General features: G+C 38.5%; 1 protein-coding gene across 5 annotated transcripts in view; it reads left to right on the top strand.

Moving 5' to 3' along the window:
- PROM1 (prominin 1) overlaps positions 1 to 19645 on the top strand; it is a 151661-nt gene that overhangs the window by 92374 nt on the left and 39642 nt on the right. For all 5 annotated transcript variants that reach the window (XM_027836693.1, XM_027836692.1, XM_027836689.1 and 2 more), the window contains exons 6-11: positions 1882 to 1945; positions 4029 to 4118; positions 8910 to 9127; positions 9984 to 10058; positions 13996 to 14059; positions 17219 to 17378. In XM_027836693.1, the coding sequence (XP_027692494.1) occupies positions 1882 to 1945; positions 4029 to 4118; positions 8910 to 9127; positions 9984 to 10058; positions 13996 to 14059; positions 17219 to 17378 (671 nt within the window). The remainder of the gene's footprint in view (positions 1 to 1881; positions 1946 to 4028; positions 4119 to 8909; positions 9128 to 9983; positions 10059 to 13995; positions 14060 to 17218; positions 17379 to 19645) is intronic.

Below are 19645 nucleotides of genomic sequence, written 5' to 3'. Positions count from 1 at the left end.
AATAAAGGTATTAAAAGCTTGAAACATCAATAAGACTTTTGACACATCCTGGGTAAATGTAATTTACTATTTAGATGGATCAAATAATTTGATTCTTGTGGTAACCCTGTCATGTAAGTAGGGTAGATGTTATCTTTTGGCTTCTCTCATTCCTTTACAAGGAAGGCATCACAGCAAAGTGAGGAGTAATGCATGTGTAACCCCTGAGTAAATCACTTCCTTAGAGTATATTGATTTCCTCCTCTGTACCATGTGAGCAGCACTGTGTGGTATAAAGAGCCCTAGATTGGGGAGTTTGAGGACTCTGTGTGACTTATCTACCTGCCCTGACCCACACCAATCAGGGCCTCAGCTTCCTCATCTCTCCTAGAGGTCTCAAATCCTGTAATCAGTTCTAAAATGTGTGCTTCCTATAATTGCTACGTAAACTGTTAAGTACTTTATAAGTGATGAGCTGTGATAGTGATGTGTATGTATGTGGTGAAGGCAGAGCCTACAGATGTGGTAAGGATCTGGCACTGTTTGATTCTCTGTTAGATCATACCTTATCCCAGGGTCCTGAAAATATTCTGTCCAGCAAGATTACTGCTCCCTAAACGTCCAAGACTATTGTGTTTTGACAGACAATGAGTATTAATCATTTCGTTGGGTTTTTAGAAGTCATCTAATAGAACAGAGAACCAGGAGAGATGAATTTTATTCCTAGTTACTGTTGTCTCAAATTTTCCTTACCTGTTAATAAAGTCTGTAGTATTTTCTCCCTACTTACCTTGCTATTTTAACTATTTCCAAGATCCATAAAAGATGTATTATAAAACTTCTTCACTTTAAAAAATGGTGCCAAATTAAACCCATCTAAGTATTCTTTTCTTTTGCGAAAAGCATAGTTGCTGGGTGGGATTCAGAATCAATCAGTAAGCATTTATTAAGCATTTACTGTGTACAAGGCACTGTCCTAAGCTTGAGAATACAAAGACAAAAGTGAAACACTTTCTTCACCTTCATGGAACTTACCTTCTAATGGTAGAGACACCATGTACACATGCAATTATACACAGAAGTGTTGTTTGTCCTTTGTTCTTGAAGAGAACCATTACATAAGGAAGGTGATGCCATGACTTGCAAGTGAATTGGATTTAAGTGAGGGAGAGCTGTTTAAAGTCACCAGGCTCACTTTCTCGTCCAGAGTCATCTGCGTTCAGTAGCAAGATACAGATCAGGATGATCTGGAGATAGCCCTGGATGCAGAAGACCTTGGTCTTCTCAAGTGAAGGTCTTTCCAAGGTTTCACTTTGACTGAGGCAACACCCATTCAATGATTAAGAGTAGGTAAGAAATGAGCCAAGCAATGGCCCCTTTTACCTAATCCAAAAAAAAAAAATCAATCTGGCAGGGAAACAACTTCAGGGTTTCTGGCCAAAATATAAACAATTGCTATTTACGTTCACTGTGATCCAATCAGGGCCCAAACTATGTCCTGTTAGAATAAAGGATAAGGCATGGACTCAAGGCTTGTTTCCATTCTAGGATGAATCTGGCATCATTGGCAGCAATGGATGCCTTCCAGCCTGCGAGTTAGGGTCAAGAGGGAGCAAGCAAGATCAGATGTTAAATTCCCTTGAAGGAAAAACTTTAAAAAAAAACCCTAAAAACCCCCATAAAAGCTGTAGTTTACTAAATAAAAAGGATTCTTACTTAGCAAGGTGTCTCCCTCAGGTGTTGGTGACCTCTTCCCCAAACGTCCTTGTATTCATTTTGTATATTCTGTGTATAAGTAAGGCTTCTTGTAGAAGGTGACACATTGGTAAGTAAGAGATATTTTTCCCATTTTTAATACTTTTATGAGCAGTGTTTGATCTTTTTCTGTATTTTTGTTTTCAGCAAATCGATTATCTAGTAAGCCAATTCGATACCCCAAAGAATCAAGCACTGCTAGATCTTGACAGTAAGTAATTTTTTTTTAAAACACTATTTCATTTCTTTTTTTAATACTGTGAAAATCTCCCATAAAACAGAAAGTCAAATATAAGCCACATTATTAATACACACAGAATAAGCCAATATTCCATTGGGTCTGGGTTCTCATTCATGTAGATATTTCCTCCATTGACACAGTCCAGAACAGCATACATACCTGCGCATCTTGTATAACTCTCAGCCATAAGTTTGCTCTAGGGTAGTATTTGTTTAGCAGGCTAGGTGTCATCCCAGTTGTTTTTTTGATTTTTTTTTTTTTTGTATTGAGAGGATTTTTTAAAAACAGTAAGTGTGATTTCATTGGTGTCAGAAACTCTTCTATGGGGAAATGCCCTCTCCCATTGCTTATCTCTACCAATTAATTTGCCTGCAGAGGAAGCTTTTGCTGCTTCTGGTTCTTACTGCTGTTACTGTCAGAGAGGAGAGTAGATGGCGGCAGCAGGTGCTCTCAGTGTGAGTCTTTGGGGGCTAATGTTACTTCCCATCACCTGAGATGACCTTTTGAAAATATATTGCAATAAAATCCATGGCATTAATAAACAAAACATTGCAGGAAATTGGGCTTTGTTCACCCACCTGAGATTGAATCCAAATCGTATGCAGCAAAATGTAGCAGGCTTGGTAGTTAGTTAATTTGATGAATCAGAACCATAATAGCTACAAATCTGAATATTCTCAAATCTCTGTAGTTCAGGTTAATTTTAGAGGGAGCATATATGAATTACTGGTGGAAGACAATGGTTTTTTTTTTTAAAGAAATGCCATTTTAGTATTTTAATTCATTTCAGCCAGGATTCACTAAGTATCTGCTAAGTATCAGGCCCTGGCATACAGTGAGTATTTTGTAATGTTTATATTTCAAATACATATAAGCAACTGATTGCCAACACGGCTTTTCCAAATAAAAGCCTTCTGACCTTCTTCACGGAAGAGAAAAATACTCATTCGAAGTTAATATTATTCGTAGATTAAGTCACTATACTAGAGTCCCTTTTAAAAGTTTATTCTTATAAACACGTGCTTCCTATAATTTTCTAGGCATCATAAATTTGTTTAGGAAACCCGTTCTGCTAATGGAATCTCTAAGTCAGCTTTGGCCAAGTTAAGTTCAAGCTGTCACAGATTTTAAATGAGTGGTTTCCAATTCTGAGAGATTTATTTTGATCTTTTTTCTTCTTCTCCCCAAATCTTTTCTTTGTATGGTTTAGAAGAACACAATTGTTATTTTTTCTTATAATTTATATAGATAACTGGTTATTACAAATACTTTATTTTTTAAAATTTTATTTATTTTTAGTTTTCAATATTCACCTCCATATGATTTTGAGTTCCAAATTTTCTCCCCATCTCTCCCCTCCCCCCCATCCCAAGAGGATGTGGAAACTGATATAGGCTCTACATATACATTAATATTGAACCTATTTTCACATTAGTCATGTTGTAAAGAAGAATTAGATCCAATGGGAGAAATCATGAGAAAGAGGAAGGAAACAAAAAAAGAGATATCAAATAATGTGCTTCGATCTGCATCCAAACTCCATAGTTCTTTCTCAGGACGTGGACAACATTTTCCATCATGAGATCTTTGGAGTTGTCTTGGATCCTTGTATTGCTGAGAAGAGTTAAGTCTATCAAAGTTAGTCATCATACAATGTGGCTGTTACTGTGTAGTGTTCTGGCTCTGCTCACTTCACTCAGCATCAGTTCATATAAGTCTTTCCAGGTTTTTCTGAGGTCTGCCTGCTCATCATTTCTTATTACAAATACTTTAGATACATACCTGAAACATACCTTGGAATCACGGCCGCAAACTCAGCGTGTCTCAAGAGGGACAATGGATGTACTCATACCTGCATTTAACTAAGAAAAATCCTTAAGGTTCTTCATTTGTCTGGAAGTCAACCTTCAGCCTGTTTCATACTTTCATTGAGGCAACCATGTTTGGAGTCTTAAGTGAAGGTCTCTTCAAGCACCATGGCGCTCACAATGAGACAGTAAGGAAATATACAGAAGTGCCTCCTCCTCATCAGTTTGGTTTCTCTCTAATGCAGATATTGGACCATTGCTTGGAGGCCGAGTCCGAGATCGATTAGGAAAACGAGTCCTCCCAGCTCTTGATGCAGTTCTGACGATGGCAGGAGGTAAGCCCTGTGTTGCATATCAGTCATAACTGTGTCTCATACACAGATGATATGGCGTGTGATGGGTGGAGAGGTTTTGTAGTAGTTGGGATGCTTTCTACTGATATGGCCCCTCTTTCTTAACCAGACTTCCTGTATCCTGTTGTCAGCAGTTAGGGCTGGCTTTTGTGACTTTCTCCTAATTCTGCTCTTACATGATTACATTTATCTTTTTTATCTGGACTGGTGATTTCATTTGTCTTGGGAACTTCTGGTGTGAACATTCCCTCCACGGCTGAAAATCAGATATCTAGGGCAAGAAAAGACTTCAGAAGTCATCTCGTCCAACCTGTTTCTTTTACAGATGAGGAAACCGAGACCCAGGGAAATAAAGTGATAAGCTGGAAACTGTCAATCATTTGTGATCTTAAGGGAGTGGCCAGGGATTCAGTGAGATGGGAAAGGACTTGTCCATGGTCACATAGCTAGTTATGTGCCAAAGACAGGATTTGAACCTTACTTTTCCTGCCTCCAAAGCAGGCTCTCTATCCACTGTCACATTACCTCCTATGTATATTTATAGCATAGTGACTTTGCTTAGGCTATAGGCATACTCCTGAAGTTATATGTAAATGTAATGGTTATAAAATGAATCATTCTAACTATCCTCTGGGAAATCAATATTTAAAAGGATCCTATACAGAATCTTTTGAGAGTCAAAGAGTTGTCCAGGTTAGCTGGAACCATTGATTATAGAAGAGAATTACTGTGTCATAGAGCACCCCACCCAAAGGACTGGTTTACATTTTAGGGATATCATGTAATCATTGATGATCATTGATGTTAATGAAGATGACCCAAATTATACTTAATACACTCTACTTAAGAAGATAGGAAAGTGTGTGGATCCATCTTCGATTAGTTTCCATTCTTTTAGCATAAATGTTTGTTGCTTGGTGAGCCTATATTTACTTTAAAGTAAAGGAGCTTACCTTGTATTTACTTTTATATGGACACATTATCTTTCCCAATAGGATGTAATCTGCTTGAGGACAGGAATTCTTTCATTTTCAACTTTGTATCATCACTGCCATAGTAGGTAACTTTTGCTACTTACTCATAAGACTTACTATCCACATGTTAAGAATGAGGAAACCAAGAGCTCAGCAAAGTTAACTGATTTGCCGGAGGTCTGGTAATCAGTAAGTAGAAGAACTAGGAGGCAAACCCCAAGTCTTCTGATGCCAAGTCCAGTGTTTTCAATTCAGCAAGGACTTAATAAGCACCTACTGTGTGTAAGGCACTGTGCCATAAACCCTTAAAATAAACCCCTCATTGAAATTGAACCTTCAGTTTTTCAGGTTCTTAAAATTAGTTAAGCTCTTCACCTAGAAAATCGGAGAGATTTGAGAAAGTGTCTGATTTGGAGTCAGAACCTGGGTTCAAATCTTACCTTGGCCACTTTAGCTATATGACTTTGGAAAAGTCACTTACCCTCTCTTGGGCCCAATTTCTATCCTCCTCTCTCTTCTTCTCTCCCTTCCTCTCTCTTTACCTTTCTTTCTCTCCTCTCCTTTCCCTCTTCTCTCTTCACTTTCCCCTTTGAATGTGGGTACATATATAACATTTATATAGTGATTTTCATTTGATGCTCATAACAAGCCTCTATTATGGTCCTTGCTTAATAGATGAGAAACAGGCCACAGGAGGCTGAGTGGTTTGCTCAGGGTTGCACTAGTATGTGTCTGAGATGAGTCTTGAAAAATCTTTGGATGAAGCAAGGTTGTGACTACATTTTTTAAAGTCCTTTCAGTCACATCTGACTCTCACACACAATTTTGGGGTTGTCTTGGCCAAGGTAGTGGAGTGGTTTGCCATTTTCTTCTCCAGCTCATTTTGCAGATTTGGAAACTGAGGCAAACAGAGTGAAGTTGCTTGCCCAGGGTCATATAGCTAGTAAGTATCTGAGGCCGAATTTGAACTCAGGAAGATGAAGTTTACTGACTCCAGGTCCAGCACTCTATCCACTGTGCCACCTAGCTGCCCACACAAGCCTGAGATCAAAAAATGCACCATAGTATTGTCTAAGGAAGCCTTGAGTGAAAAGTGAAAATCGGATCTAGAACCTTTAGTACTGTGTTCTGTGAAGCTCAGGTATTTTCAAGGGTTCATTTCTATGCCTCTGGTTGCTTTAGCATAGTGGGAAAAGTTGTATGTGTATTTGTTGGGGGTGTGATGGGTGTGGGTCTGTGAATTATGTTGTAATTCTGTGAACGAATTTAAAAAACAAAACAGAACCTGCAAGTAAGTATTTAGTACCTTATGGGGACACCTGAGATATGAGGGGGGATATTGGTCATGGTCCTAAAATGTCTTAATAGGTCTGATAGTGTCCATACACTAAAAGTCTTTGTCCAGATCATTGTATTTTCTTCATTATCCATCATTCTTTTGCTTTTGTTTTTAACTTGTAGTCAAAGTGGAAAGGGCTACCAAAGGTAAAAAAAAAAACAAACCCAACCCTCAGTTAAAATGTGTGCTCTGTGGTGTGGAGTCTCTATTCTAGTACACTGTTCCTTATTTTGGTGTATTTTCTCCTTGTGTGTGCCTAGTTATATCTGTGCTGTGTTTTCTTTTTCTTGGGTAACACAGTGACTGTTGGTCTTTATGTATGAGTTGGCTCAAGCCTCAGGGAAAAAAGGCTGTTTGAAAAACCTTTTCAGGTTGAGCGTTGGATTGAGGTGATGAACACAAGCCTTTTTTGTCGAGTACATTTGATAGTCTCCAACCAGGCCTAGATCTGTTATTCAAGATGGAGCTTCCATGGTACAACGCTTTATACTTTGGATACAAAAAAAGCTGACATTTCTGTGACACTTTTAAGATTTAAAAAGCAATTCCTTTAGAATAACCCTGTAAGATTGGTAATGCAAACATTACTATCCTCATTTCCCAGATGAGGGACACTGAGGTCCAAAAAGAAGACACAACTTTCCCAAGGTCACAGCTGGCAGGTGGCACAGGCTAGACTCAAATCTAGGTCTTCTGATCAAAAATCCAATAAGACTTATTCTGCCTAGTGTAGAAGAGTTCTTGGCTGGGAGTCAAGAGACCTGAGTCTTCTTCATGCACTTACTAATGTGTGGCACGTATTAAGTATTTGATAGATGCTTTATCTGTCTGTTTCTCTTACTAGCTGGATAACCTTGGGCAAGTCAGTAAAGTTCTCTTAGCCTCAGTGTCCTCATCTTTAAAGTGAAGATAATAATGCTTTTGATATTCCTTTACAGGATGGTTGTGAGAAAAGTACTTAGTAAATCTTAAAGTATTATGGAATTGTGAATTATTCCATCACGTCCCAAGACACAACTCCCTACCCACACTGTAACGTGATGTGACCAAGTTTGCCTGGAATATAAGTGTTAGTGTTCTTTTTACTAGCTGAGAGTTTTAACATGTTTCCATTGTATACTTTGGCCCAGCCTCAACATCCCATCAGTGAAGACCATGCAACCACCACCTCCCTTAGGACCAATTCCTGGTGGTTAAAAAAATAACAGTTTTACCCCAATTTTCAGTTACCATAACTTTATCTGACTCACACATCCATCAAAAGATGGCTTTTAAAAAGGCAAGTCTTGACTGGTATAATTGAGTTTACACAGTAGTTGATTCTTTAAAAGGAAGGAAGGAAAGAAAGAAATTTTTTGAACAGTATCTTTTTTTCATGTAGAAATTAGTTGTGATATTAGCATGTTGCCTGTTTTCTCCAGTTCATCATAGAATTGTAGTGGAAACACTTTTCCATTCCCCATAGTTGCCTGATGACCCAAAGCAAAACCGATCCCAAAAGGAGAGAAAATTGGATTAATTGTATTTTTTACGTTATTTTTACATCTAAAAACATCACCAAGAATCTTCATGTTGCCCTCAGTACCCATCATTGCTTAGGATTCCTCCTCATCTCTTAATTTCAAATTAGGTCTAGGAGTCTGATCATTGTAGTCTAAGTATTGGTCCAGGAAGGTAGGAAAGAAAATAAGAGAGTTGTATGTTATAATGGAAGTTTAGGCATTTGATTCTTTTTGTATGAGTTAGGTAAAATATTTCTCAGTATAAATTTTGACCCAAACCAGCTGGAATTTGTAGGGCTTGTCAGGTTCTCAATCCAATTAAACATACATTTATGGAATGCTTATCATGTGGTAGGTGCTGAGAGAGTTGACAGAAGTAAATAAGGGATCACACTTTGTCCTCAAGGGCTTATAGTTTCCTGGGATGGTAGAAGGGGATGGATTCCTTCTCTGGGGGGTTGTAAAAAAAGGCCCCTGGTGAAGGTAACATTTGCCCTGAGCCTTGAATGCTGAAGAATTGGTAAGATTTCGAGACACAACTCCGTGATATGGAGGAACATGACATTGTGATCCCCGTCATGGTGACTCTAACCCCAATCCTATATTTTCCACCCCATCCAGGCTCATTCGGAGCAATGATGGTGCCATTATTGTTATCCTGTAATGACTAGAGTGCCTGTAGTTGTCTCTTGGTTCAAACCAAAACTAGGGCTTGGAGAGAAATTTGCTGGCATGCCAGGCTTGAAGAGAAGCTGCTTCTTTATAGCCCCTTTTCTTTTCCCTGCCTTCAGCTCCCAGCATATATTTCTGATTGCCTCTTGAAATAAAATGACCTTCCAAATTCATAAGAGTCCCTTCAGCTATATAGTTGCCTCTTTGGTATCAGCAACAGAACCAATTTTAATTCACTAAGTAAATGGCTTCCTGTAACCTAAAAAGCGTTCCTTCATGCCCACAGTGATCAGAGAAACCAGAGAGGCGTTAGAGAATGTGAGTGCCTCCATGGAGATCCTGCAAGAGGGTAGCAACAGACTCAGCGCCAACCTGACCAATGCCAAAGAGAACCTGAACAACACCCTCAATGATGCTGCCTGCTCAGAGGCTCAGGCCGCCTCCACCTGCAACGCCGTTAGGAATTCATTAAACCAGCTGAGTATCAATGCCAACTTCAGTCGGGTAAGAAGAGTTCTTGCATCTGTAAGGGCAGAGCTCCATTACTCAAGCTTAGCCGTACGATTCTAAGAGAGTAGCTTATGGGCAGAAACCATCCTCCGCGTGCTCCTTTTTGGTTTGGCAGCAAGGGAAAGGAAATTGAATGCAGACCTCTTGCATTAAAATTCAGTGCTGTGTAATGACGAAGAGGAAACTCGACATTTATAGGACAAGGACTTTTTTGTAGATTATAAGGACCTTTTATGTAAATATTTGTGTCTTGTCTTTTTTTTTAAGACTGGATCTCCCTATCTTGCCCAGTCACTCACTGTTCTAATCCCACTACATTTCTTTACCCCTTCTTGGGCAGCCTGGAACCTCCTGGGGGCTCGTCATATTGGTGCCCAATTTAATGCTGGCGCCCTATCGACTTTAGCCCTGTGGCAGCTGAGGAAATGCCCCCCCCCCGCCACAGCCTCCCTAGTAACAGAGATTACAGGCATATGCTGCCACCCCCTACTCACACTTGTACATATGTCATTTTTTTAAAAAGCTAGATAGAGTCAGCCTTGGAGTCAGGAAATCCTTCTGTGTCTAACGTGTACTAGCTGTGTGACTGTGGGCAAGTCCTTTAACTGTCAGTGGCTCCAAGTAAGTGAAGAAGTTACAAGTTGTTGACGCATTAGTGGAGGGAACTTCCACTTTTGGCAGGGCAAGGACTGTCTTTCTGCTTCTCCTTCCCAACCCTTAGCACAGTATCTTACTCATAGTTAATGCTTAGTCAATCAATGCTTGTTGATTATCTGAATGATTGATTACCAATATTGCTGCATGTTTTCACTTATTTTTTTTTTGGTGGGGGGATCTGTTCTCTTTTTAGCTTCCACCGGTGACCTCACAGCTTGCCAAAGTCAGTGAAGTTCTTAAAATTGATTTAGCCAGTCTGGTCCAAAAGGTATGTTTTTGGAAATTACTGCAGATTATCCTGATCAGTTTAGAATGGTCAAAATGTATGGAAAGGGGGAGGCTGGCCAGGGAGAGGCAAGAAAGGAAACAGTGAAATGTCGGGGAGCTATGACCATCGTGGAATTGGTAAGAAGGTGCTTTCTCCAAGATAATTTCATTCCTTAATATTAACTAGGTGGATATCTGTATACTTTTGTATACTGCATTTCATCCATAATCTCTTCCTGGTGGGTATTCTTTCCCACTGCTGCCTATTGGGTCCCACCATTACCTTATTATTTGCTATTGTTATCCATGTCATTTCATAAATCTGACATTTATAATCCTCCCAGTTTGCTAGAGGACTTCCCCTAGGGTTTTTAATATTTTGTAAGTACTACTGCAGAACTCAGAATGTTCACCTGTTAGACCTTGCCGTAAGATTGGCCCACCGTTTTTTTTTTTCTCATAGATGCTCATCAATGTCATATACCTCTCACCATATACAAGTCCTCCTTTCTAATAAGTTGCAGTTCTCTTTATGAAAATGCACACATTCTTTATACTATAGATGCAAAATATATAGATAGACGATATATAATCTTGATCATTACTGATTTACGTTATATTTCTTGGGTTTCCATGACCAGAGAATTTATCATCAAGTAATCAGCCTACTGTTGATATGCCTCTTACTATCTAATCAGTCATGTCCTCGGAAAACAGATACTTTTTGTTGCTGGGACTGTACTTGAAACCTTTGCAGCCTGAGAGAACCTGCTAGAGATTAGGCTTTTGTGCTTTGAAAAATAAGATGCTCTCCTTGCATTATAGTGGGACTTTCTTTTAATGTGGTCAAGGTGATTTCTGTTAATGGAATCATATTTTCTAATTAATTTCCATTAATTAAGTTTCATTGCAAGAGGGAAAAATGTTAGTTATATGTCTAAGGATATTATGGTAGAAATAGATGATAAGGGAAAGGAAGGGAGGTAGTTATAACTGGAGGAACATATAACTCAAGTGATGAACTGGTACACAGAAAATAATAAGAGAACCCGAAGAAGTCCGTAAGTTCACTGAGTAGACCCTCTGTGTAGAAAGAAGATGAATGGGAATTTCATAGATGAGATGGCAGGGATAGGTTGGGATTAGCTCTAATGGAATGCTTTGCACATGTACGCAATACAAATATGTGCGTCTGTATATGTGAAAAATTAGCTATGTATGCATAATATAATGAGACTGTTTGCACTTTGCAATCCATTCAGACTGACCCCTCTCTCTCATGAGTGCGCACGTGTGCACACACACACACAGAGCTCAAGTACTGTCTACTATATGAATATTTTCCTGATTCCCCACCTGCTAAAACCCTCTTCCCAAACTACCTCCCAAATATTTAGTTATTTTGTATTTATTTGAATTTATTCACTTTATTTTTTATGAGTTATATATTTATAGATGTTACTTGTTGTCTGCCCTATTAGAATGTAAGTTCCTTACAAATAAGAATTATTTCATTCATTATATTTGTATGCCCAGCACATTGTTTAACACATAGTACTCAGTAAATTCTCATTTATTGATCTGTTATTGATGATTTTCATATACCTAAACACTATGTATTCTGTAAAGGCAAATTTTAACATTGATGGCCCTGCCCTCAGGGAGCTTATAATCTTAATTACTTCTACAAAATGAAGTAGCTGGATAAATAAATTTCATTACTTCACTTCAGCAAATATTTAAGTACCTGTTCGGGGTGTGAGACTGTGCAGAGCACTGGGGATAGGAAGACATCAAGAAAATAGTTGCTGTCTTCACAGAGAACCTGTGTTCTTTGTAGATAAATGGATTAAGTGTGGGACACTGCACACACACACACACACACACACAATACAAATGTGTGTGTGTATGTATGTATGAAAATGATAAATGACTGGACCTTCAGTCAGGAGGACCCATGTTCCATGATCACCCAAGACACTTAATGGCTTGATCTCTTGACATCTCTCCCCTTTACTTTCCTTATCTTTAAAATGGGGATAATAATAGCACCTACTTGCTGTTGGGATCTCGTGAGAGCAACTTTCAAAGCACTATATAAAAAAAGTCAGCTTACTGTTAGAATTATTATTAAGAGCCATTCAATGTGTAAACACTATAGCTAACACGATTTGATATAATTTGAAGAGGGATAGAGAAGTAACATGTGATGGAGAGGGCTTGAGGAATCAAGAAAAGCTTTGCACAGGAGGTGATAGCCGTGAAGGAAACAGGATTCTAAGAGTCAGAGAGGAGGCCAGAGTAGATTTCAGACTTAAAAGATAGTCAGTACCAAGGGATGGATATGAGAAATATGGCATCAAGTTTATCAAACAGCTAGAAGTCTAGTAGTAGAGCTGGCTAGAATATAAGAGTATATAAAAAAGATGAATATAAAATGGGTCATTATAGCAGTCTAGAGCCAAATTATAGACTGAGGAGTTTGCATGTTATCTCAGAGGCATTGGGAAGCCACTGAAGACTGTTGAGCAAAGGAGATGACATTACCATATGGGTGATGGATTCAAGTGAGGAGAGGTTAGAAGCAGTGAGATCAATTAGATTATTACAGTAGCAAGCCCAGTCAAGAAAGGAGCTTGCATTTGTGTGGTAGTTCTATAAGCAGTGTTGAGGGAATGGATGCAACAGATGTTATGAAGGACAAGGCTTGGCAACTGGTTGTATGTGAGGATGAGGGATAAAGAGAATGGTCAAGGATCCCACCAAAGTTGAGGACTCATGTAACTCGGAACGATGGTGTTAACGTTGGTAGAAATTGAGAGGTGGGGGGGTAGGACATCAATTTTGCCTTTTGCATATGTTGAGTCTGATAAGCTGAAGAGAGGTCCTAATGAGTAATTGGTGACACAGGTTTGGAATTCAGGAGAAATCTCTTGCAGAGCGTGTGGATTGCAGGAGCTGTCTGAATAGAGAGTGGGAGCAGCTCAGATCATCAAAGGGAGAGAATGTAGAGAGAGAAGAGAACTCCTTCTAGAAGCTCAGTGGATGGCTGCACATAGGAGATGATCCAGCACAGGAGAATGAAGATTGCTGGCAAATGGGAGCAGATACAAGAAATAGAAGCATCATGGAACATGCTATGTTAAGATCCTCCGAACTCGAAGATTTATGACCTATAGTTTGATGCTGGCATGACTAGAAAAGGATATTACACACGCACAAATCTGGCCAAACACTGCTAATGTTTAACTTAAGGCAAACTTAATATATGGAAATTTACACTTAGTGAAAAAAATAAATCATGGTAATCTTTTTTTATACTCTGTGATACCCCTATGGGCAAAACAATAAAATAGCTTATATAATTGAAAAACTTACCAAGATACTAAATGAACACTTGAACTGCCAATAACAGACCCAAAGAGACTTAAATAAGAAATTCAGGAAATACACAGACTTTTAGTTAGAGACATCTGAAAAATATTCCAAGAATTCTGTTTCTTAAATCTCAAATTTAACCACATGGATACTTTGTGACTGGTAAAATTTAAGGCTAGCCCCTCTCCCACAGCTCCCTGTGGAAACAGATCTCTAATTTTACAGTGGAAAAAATTGGAAAATGTTTCAGAAATTCACTTTACATACAAATTTTCAGTTACACATTTCCATAACGACATCTTGTACCCTACGCTATATAAATTAATTGTCATTCCCTCTTCCTGAGATCGCCATAAAGATTTGTAAGCTAACATTTGTTTTGAATTTCTTATTGAAGAACATTATTCAAATTATTTGCTAGAAAGAGACTTTTTTAAAAAATCTGAAAGGGCGTCGGTGGAGTTTGTAGTTTTTAGTGTTCTGAAGAATAAGTATGAACTGTTGTTTTGGTGTTTTTTTTTACTGTATGAATCCCTTTTTTTCCCCAAAATATACTTTAGGGATATGCAGCATTTAATGATACGCCTAATTTGGTGCAGAATCAAACCAAGAATATCGTGTCAGGTGAGACTGATAAAGTACAGAGTCGTTTTCCTTCTCTGTGGCTGATGCTTGCATTATAATATTTGAAACTTGCTTTTGTTCAGTCTGCTAATTTAAAAAGTGCTTAGAGGGATGGTACTCTTGAATCCTTGGGAAGTTAACCTTCTTTCACTTGAATTGTAACTATCAGATGAGGATCAATGAAATAAAATTGACCAATATTTCACTTTTTCTTCCAGTTTAATACTTTTATGCAGTACCCCATGTACTCAACTAGTGCCCCCTAGCAGTGACTTCATAATTTAAGCTCCACCACACCATTATGTCAGACCTCAGAATAATGTCATTTGGCTGATTGCCTGCAGGGCACATTAGATAACTAGTGACAATCTAAATTAACACTTGAACCCAAGTGGCATTGAATTCCAGCATTATTATCCTATTTGTCCTATTTAAATAATTTTTCTTATGTACCTAAAACCCTATCCCACCCCCCACCCCCAATGTTTTTCATCTGGCATTGTGTTTTCACAGCACCAATTAACTCTCGAGTAGGTTACACATCTATTTTTTCCTATAAGCTTTTTAAGAAAAACATATTTTCTACAATGCTGATGAAATGGTATTTGAAATACACATCATTCTTGCTTAAGACTCCATAGAGTCAGATGAGATTTTAAAACAATTCCACTGGTCTTAAAAGTTGGATATCTATTCCAGTAGGATATGATTATTTGCCACTACAAGCAAGAAAGTGTACTATAATTCATTCTTTTTGGTGTTATAGTGATAAACCGAGGTTGATCATTTCACTAAGGCAAACTCTACTGATATGTATTAGATGAATCTCTCTGATTGCTAAAATCATAAACCATGTTTTCAGCGCCTCTTCTATTAGGCTTGCTGTCAAAGCACCCTTAAAACATGGGTTATTTCAACAGATATTAAGTGCCTATTATGTATAAGGTCCTGTGCCAGAGGCTTGGAGAGATGCCAAGATAAATGTAGGGTATATACCATCAAGGACTTTACAATCTAGTTGAGGAGATAGTACATGGATGTATTTCTATTATAAAATACTATTTTATTCATAGTTTTCATAAAGCTGTCTTATCACCTTTTATTAAAGGAGTACTCTTTTATAAAAGAAAAATAAAATATAATTTTATTTTTAATTTTTAATTTAAATTTTTAATTTAAATTTTATAAAAACTCTTTATTAAAATATCCCATTGTTTGGATTTTTCAATGATTTATATATTTTAAATGAAATCTTTCCTCCCCCCAAGATATTAACAACATTATTGTTAATATGCGGTATGCTTCTCATATAAACTTGCTTACTAATCTCTCTTTAATTTTTGCTTCCTCTTTGTGGATCTGTTCTGTCAATATACACAGCCCTTCCTTGTAAGTCCAGCAAAACTGTACCCACACTTATGGGATTTATGTTACCTATTGGGTGGAGTTTCCTAAAGCAAGCCAGAGTTTTCTCAGAAGGCCATTTTAAATTTAATTGAGTTGATTCTGCCTGTAATTTACTCATTTTCCTGAGGATTCTCAGGCAATTGGGGCTCTAGTGCAAAGACAGTATTGAATGAGATGATAACATCCATTTTACTAAAAGTGCCACTGGATCAAGTCCATAGTCATACTATTATAAAGGGGAAAGAAATCATTAAAATAGCTGAAAAGAATAGCTTTGAATGAAAAATTATTGGTTTATGTCTGTCTACAGACATAGATTCTGTGCCAAAGAACCAAGGTTAGATTAGGGTACTGGCCAAAGCTTTTCTAGACAATTCACTGTCAGTATTTGTAGGATTCCCACTTACAGCATTTTTGTAGGTGCTATGCAGAATATGAAATATATGATGCAGTCACTCCCCCTAAGGACCTGTGCTGTTTCTACTTTCCTGTGTTGCTTCTGAGGCCAGGTATTGTCCCTAGACTCTTAACAACATCTTCACAATGGTGTTCCCAATGTTTTAAAATCACACCATAATTACAATGTCACTACAGCTTTACCTTGGCACTGATTTATGTTTTGGTGTTTTAAATAAAAAGAAAATATCAATGGAAAAAAAAGTTAATTTTGGGTAGAAGATGGGAGGAAAATAAATGCAGCTATGTGACACAGTGGATAGAGCACCAGCCTTAGAGTCAGGAAGACCTGAGTTCAAATCTAGCCTCAGACACTTGCTGTGTGTCAGTGTCTGGGTAAGTCACTTAACCCCAGTTGCCTCCAAAAAAAAAAGATAAATAGCCTAGTCACATCATTTTTACAGAACTTAGATTTTGAAACAGATAGTAGACCTCCAAGGCCCACCAAGGGCCACTGAAATGAGCTCTGACCCGTGTCTGATCTTTATCTTTGTCAGAAATTAATGAACTTGTAGCTAGTCTGAATACACTTAGGGAGACCTGTGGCATAGCATCTATGTGTCAGTGACTATGTGGGGTAAAAAGCCACATGGGTAGGTGGAGGAGGATGGGTGAGGCAACTTTGGAGATCCCCTCTCTAAAAGGTTATGTTTCTGTGTTGAGGCATAATTGGCCCAAGCCCATTACTGGGATGCATGGTTCTGATACATCTTTACCTCATTTCAGTTTCCAAAAAAAATAGTATTTGTTCAGCTAGAAGATCCATTTTGATTGAGAGGCATAGCTGATGCTTTTTGGCCATGTGGAGAAAACGTAATAGAGTGTTAAATGCTTCAGCGTGTACCCTGAGAAAAATCATAGACTCCAAAGTCCACGTTTCATCTGAGAATTAAGTCACCTGGTGGGCATTCAGAAATGACCTTGAAAATTACTTGCCTCTGTTGAGCCATTTCCTCAGTGTGGGAAATGCCAGTATAAGATTTCATCATTTCCAAGTTAAGAACCTCTTCTTTTTTACTCAGTTAAATAGAAAAAGGAAACTCTGGCTTGATTCCACATTCTGCATTATTCAATTCTGTGTAAACAGTGTTATTCTGTTAATAATGGCTTTTTAGTGGTTTGGCCGCATTCATACTTGCCTGAGCACCTGGCTTTGTTTTGAGGATATAAGTGAGGAGGATTGGGGGGTCAATATGGGTGTTAGTTTATGCTTTTTTCATTTTGCTTCTAAGATGTTTTTGTGGGTTTCCCCCCCTCGGGTTGGTAATTTTATAACAGAAATGTGTTTATTTTCAGATGTCAAAAGTGTTTTGGATTCCATTGGCACAAATATCACCGTTGTAGTCAAAACGCTTCCTATTCAGAAGACGATAACAGATTTCATAATTTATCTTACTCAGAGTGAGACATATATTGAAGATCATTTCGCCTTAGTTGAACAATATGACTTCTATAGGTGAGTAGTTGCCTTAGAGATGCTAAAGTAGATGATATCTAAAAAGTATTTTTAAATTCTAAATTTTTTTGGAAAGTCTTGCGTGAGGGTTGTCAAAACAGGGGGTGATGGTTGTTAGATCTGTGTAGTCAGAAAAAATTGATGTATAACAGTTCTTGAATGAAGGTGGGCAACATCTTCACAAAATTTCACATTTTTACAGAATTTCAGGATGGGAAGGGACCTCAGAGGCCATTTGGTTTAGCCTATACTTGAATAAATAGCACAGTGAATAAAGCAGCAGGTCTAATCAGGAAGACCTCAGTTTAAATCAGTCCTCAGCCATTTACTACTAGCTTTGTGACCCTGGGCAAGTCACTTTAATCCTGTTTGCCTCCGTTTCCTTATCTGTAAAATGATCTCGAGAAGGAAACAAACCACTCCAGTGTCTCTGCCAGTCCCAAATGGGGTCATGAGGAGTCCGACGCAACTAAAAATGACAACAACAGCATGGGTATTAGGGATCCAATTTGTTCTCTTTGGCCCCAGAAGGCAGAACAAGTAGCAGAGAGGAGAAGTTGTAGAGTTAAATGTCAGGGAATACTTCCTAGCAGTTTTAACTGTTCAAAAGCGGGATGAGCACCCTTAATTTCAAGAGGACATTCCAGCATGGTCCAGGTGACCGTACGGTCAGTAGGAATTCTCTCCTCTGTGGATCAGGCTAGAAGGCCGCTGAGGTCCCTTTCAGCTCCGCAATTCTTTGATTCTCTGAAGAATAGAAAGATTGGGAAACCTGTTGGAGATTTGTAACGATGGAGCTGTGAGATCACGAGGGTCTGAACTAGGACGAGAGGAATGGCAGTGGCAAAGAAAACAAAAGAAGGAGCTTTTCTGGAGTATTGGAAGAAGCCCTAAGTGTGAGTTAGGTGACTGAGCTATATGGTGCCGCACGATGACTTTCTGTTTCCTCATCTGTAAAATGGGGGACTCTAAAGTCCCCTTCAGCTCCAAAATGCAACGTTTTCAAGGTAGAGCCAAGGAAAATTTGGTGATTTACCAGATAGGTAGGGAAGGGGGGGAATCAAGAATGGCTGAAGTTTTCAGTGAGTTACCTGGAGTGGATGGTACCTTGAACGGAGAAATTCATAAAGGGGTAAAGTTGATTGTCTCAAGGCTATGTCGCCTCCTAGAATGGGCCATTTGCCCCAGGAATACTGGTAATTCAGAATTGCGCTTAGCAGTATGTGGCATGTAGCAGGCTCTTAACAGATGTTGATTGATTGATTGCTAATTTTGCTAGATTGTCTAGTCTGCTTAGATTTTGTCTTCTGTGCCTTTTTTCCCAGCACATGAGAAATGAACAATGGTGTTGTTGAAGGAGCATTGGAATCCTGGGATTAGACCTGGGTCTTTAGGCCTAGGCTTCCTTCTCTGTAAAATGAGGGGTTTACCATCAGTGATCTCTAAAGACCTTTCCAGTCTTATGATAATATTTCTTACTCCTCTCCCCAGTCTATACATCTTATAGTGATAATAACAAGCATTTCTTCAGTACTCACGATAGTAATAATAATAATAGCTAACATTTATGTAACACTGGAAAGCTTATAAAGCACTTTACATTTATTATCTTATTTGATTCTCACAACTCTGTGAGGTAGGTGCTAGTATTATACCCATTTTATAGATGAGCAAAATGAGGCTTAGAAAAGTTAAGTGATTTGCTTCTAGGGTTGTCCAGCTATTAACTGAAGCAGGATTCAAACTCAGGTCTTCCTAACTCCCAATCTGGCATTCTGACGACTAGGGCACATAAAGGTCCCTGGACAGAACCTGTGCAAGTGCAGAAGATATGAAGAGATACAAAGACAAGATGGGGAAAAAAATCCTTTTCCTTAAGGAGTTTATATTCTACTGAGTTATTTATATACATTATTTCATTTGAACCTCACAACAGTCTTTTGAGGTAAAAATGTAATGTGGCTCCTCCCCCTATCAACTGGGTAGTACAGTGGATAGAGGGCTGGAGTCAGGAAGACCTGAGTTCAAATCCAGCCTCAGATACTTACTAGCTGTGTGACCTTGATCTGTGTGCCTCAGTTTCCTCACCTTTAAAATGGAGGTAATAATAGCACCTGTCTTACGAAGTTGTTATGATGATCAAATGAGATAATAATTGTAATACGCTTAGCACAGAGCTTGGAGCAGAAGCACTGCATAAATGTTAACTACTACCACTGCTACTACTACTACTACTACCACCACTACTGTTACTACTACTACTACTA

This window comes from Vombatus ursinus, unplaced genomic scaffold (genome assembly GCF_900497805.2).
Source record: "Vombatus ursinus unplaced genomic scaffold, bare-nosed wombat genome assembly UNPS02014818.1, whole genome shotgun sequence".
Lineage (NCBI taxonomy): Eukaryota > Metazoa > Chordata > Mammalia > Diprotodontia > Vombatidae > Vombatus > Vombatus ursinus.
The sequence above is the reverse complement of the archived record's forward strand: the minus strand, read 5'-3'. Positions and strand labels throughout refer to the sequence as shown.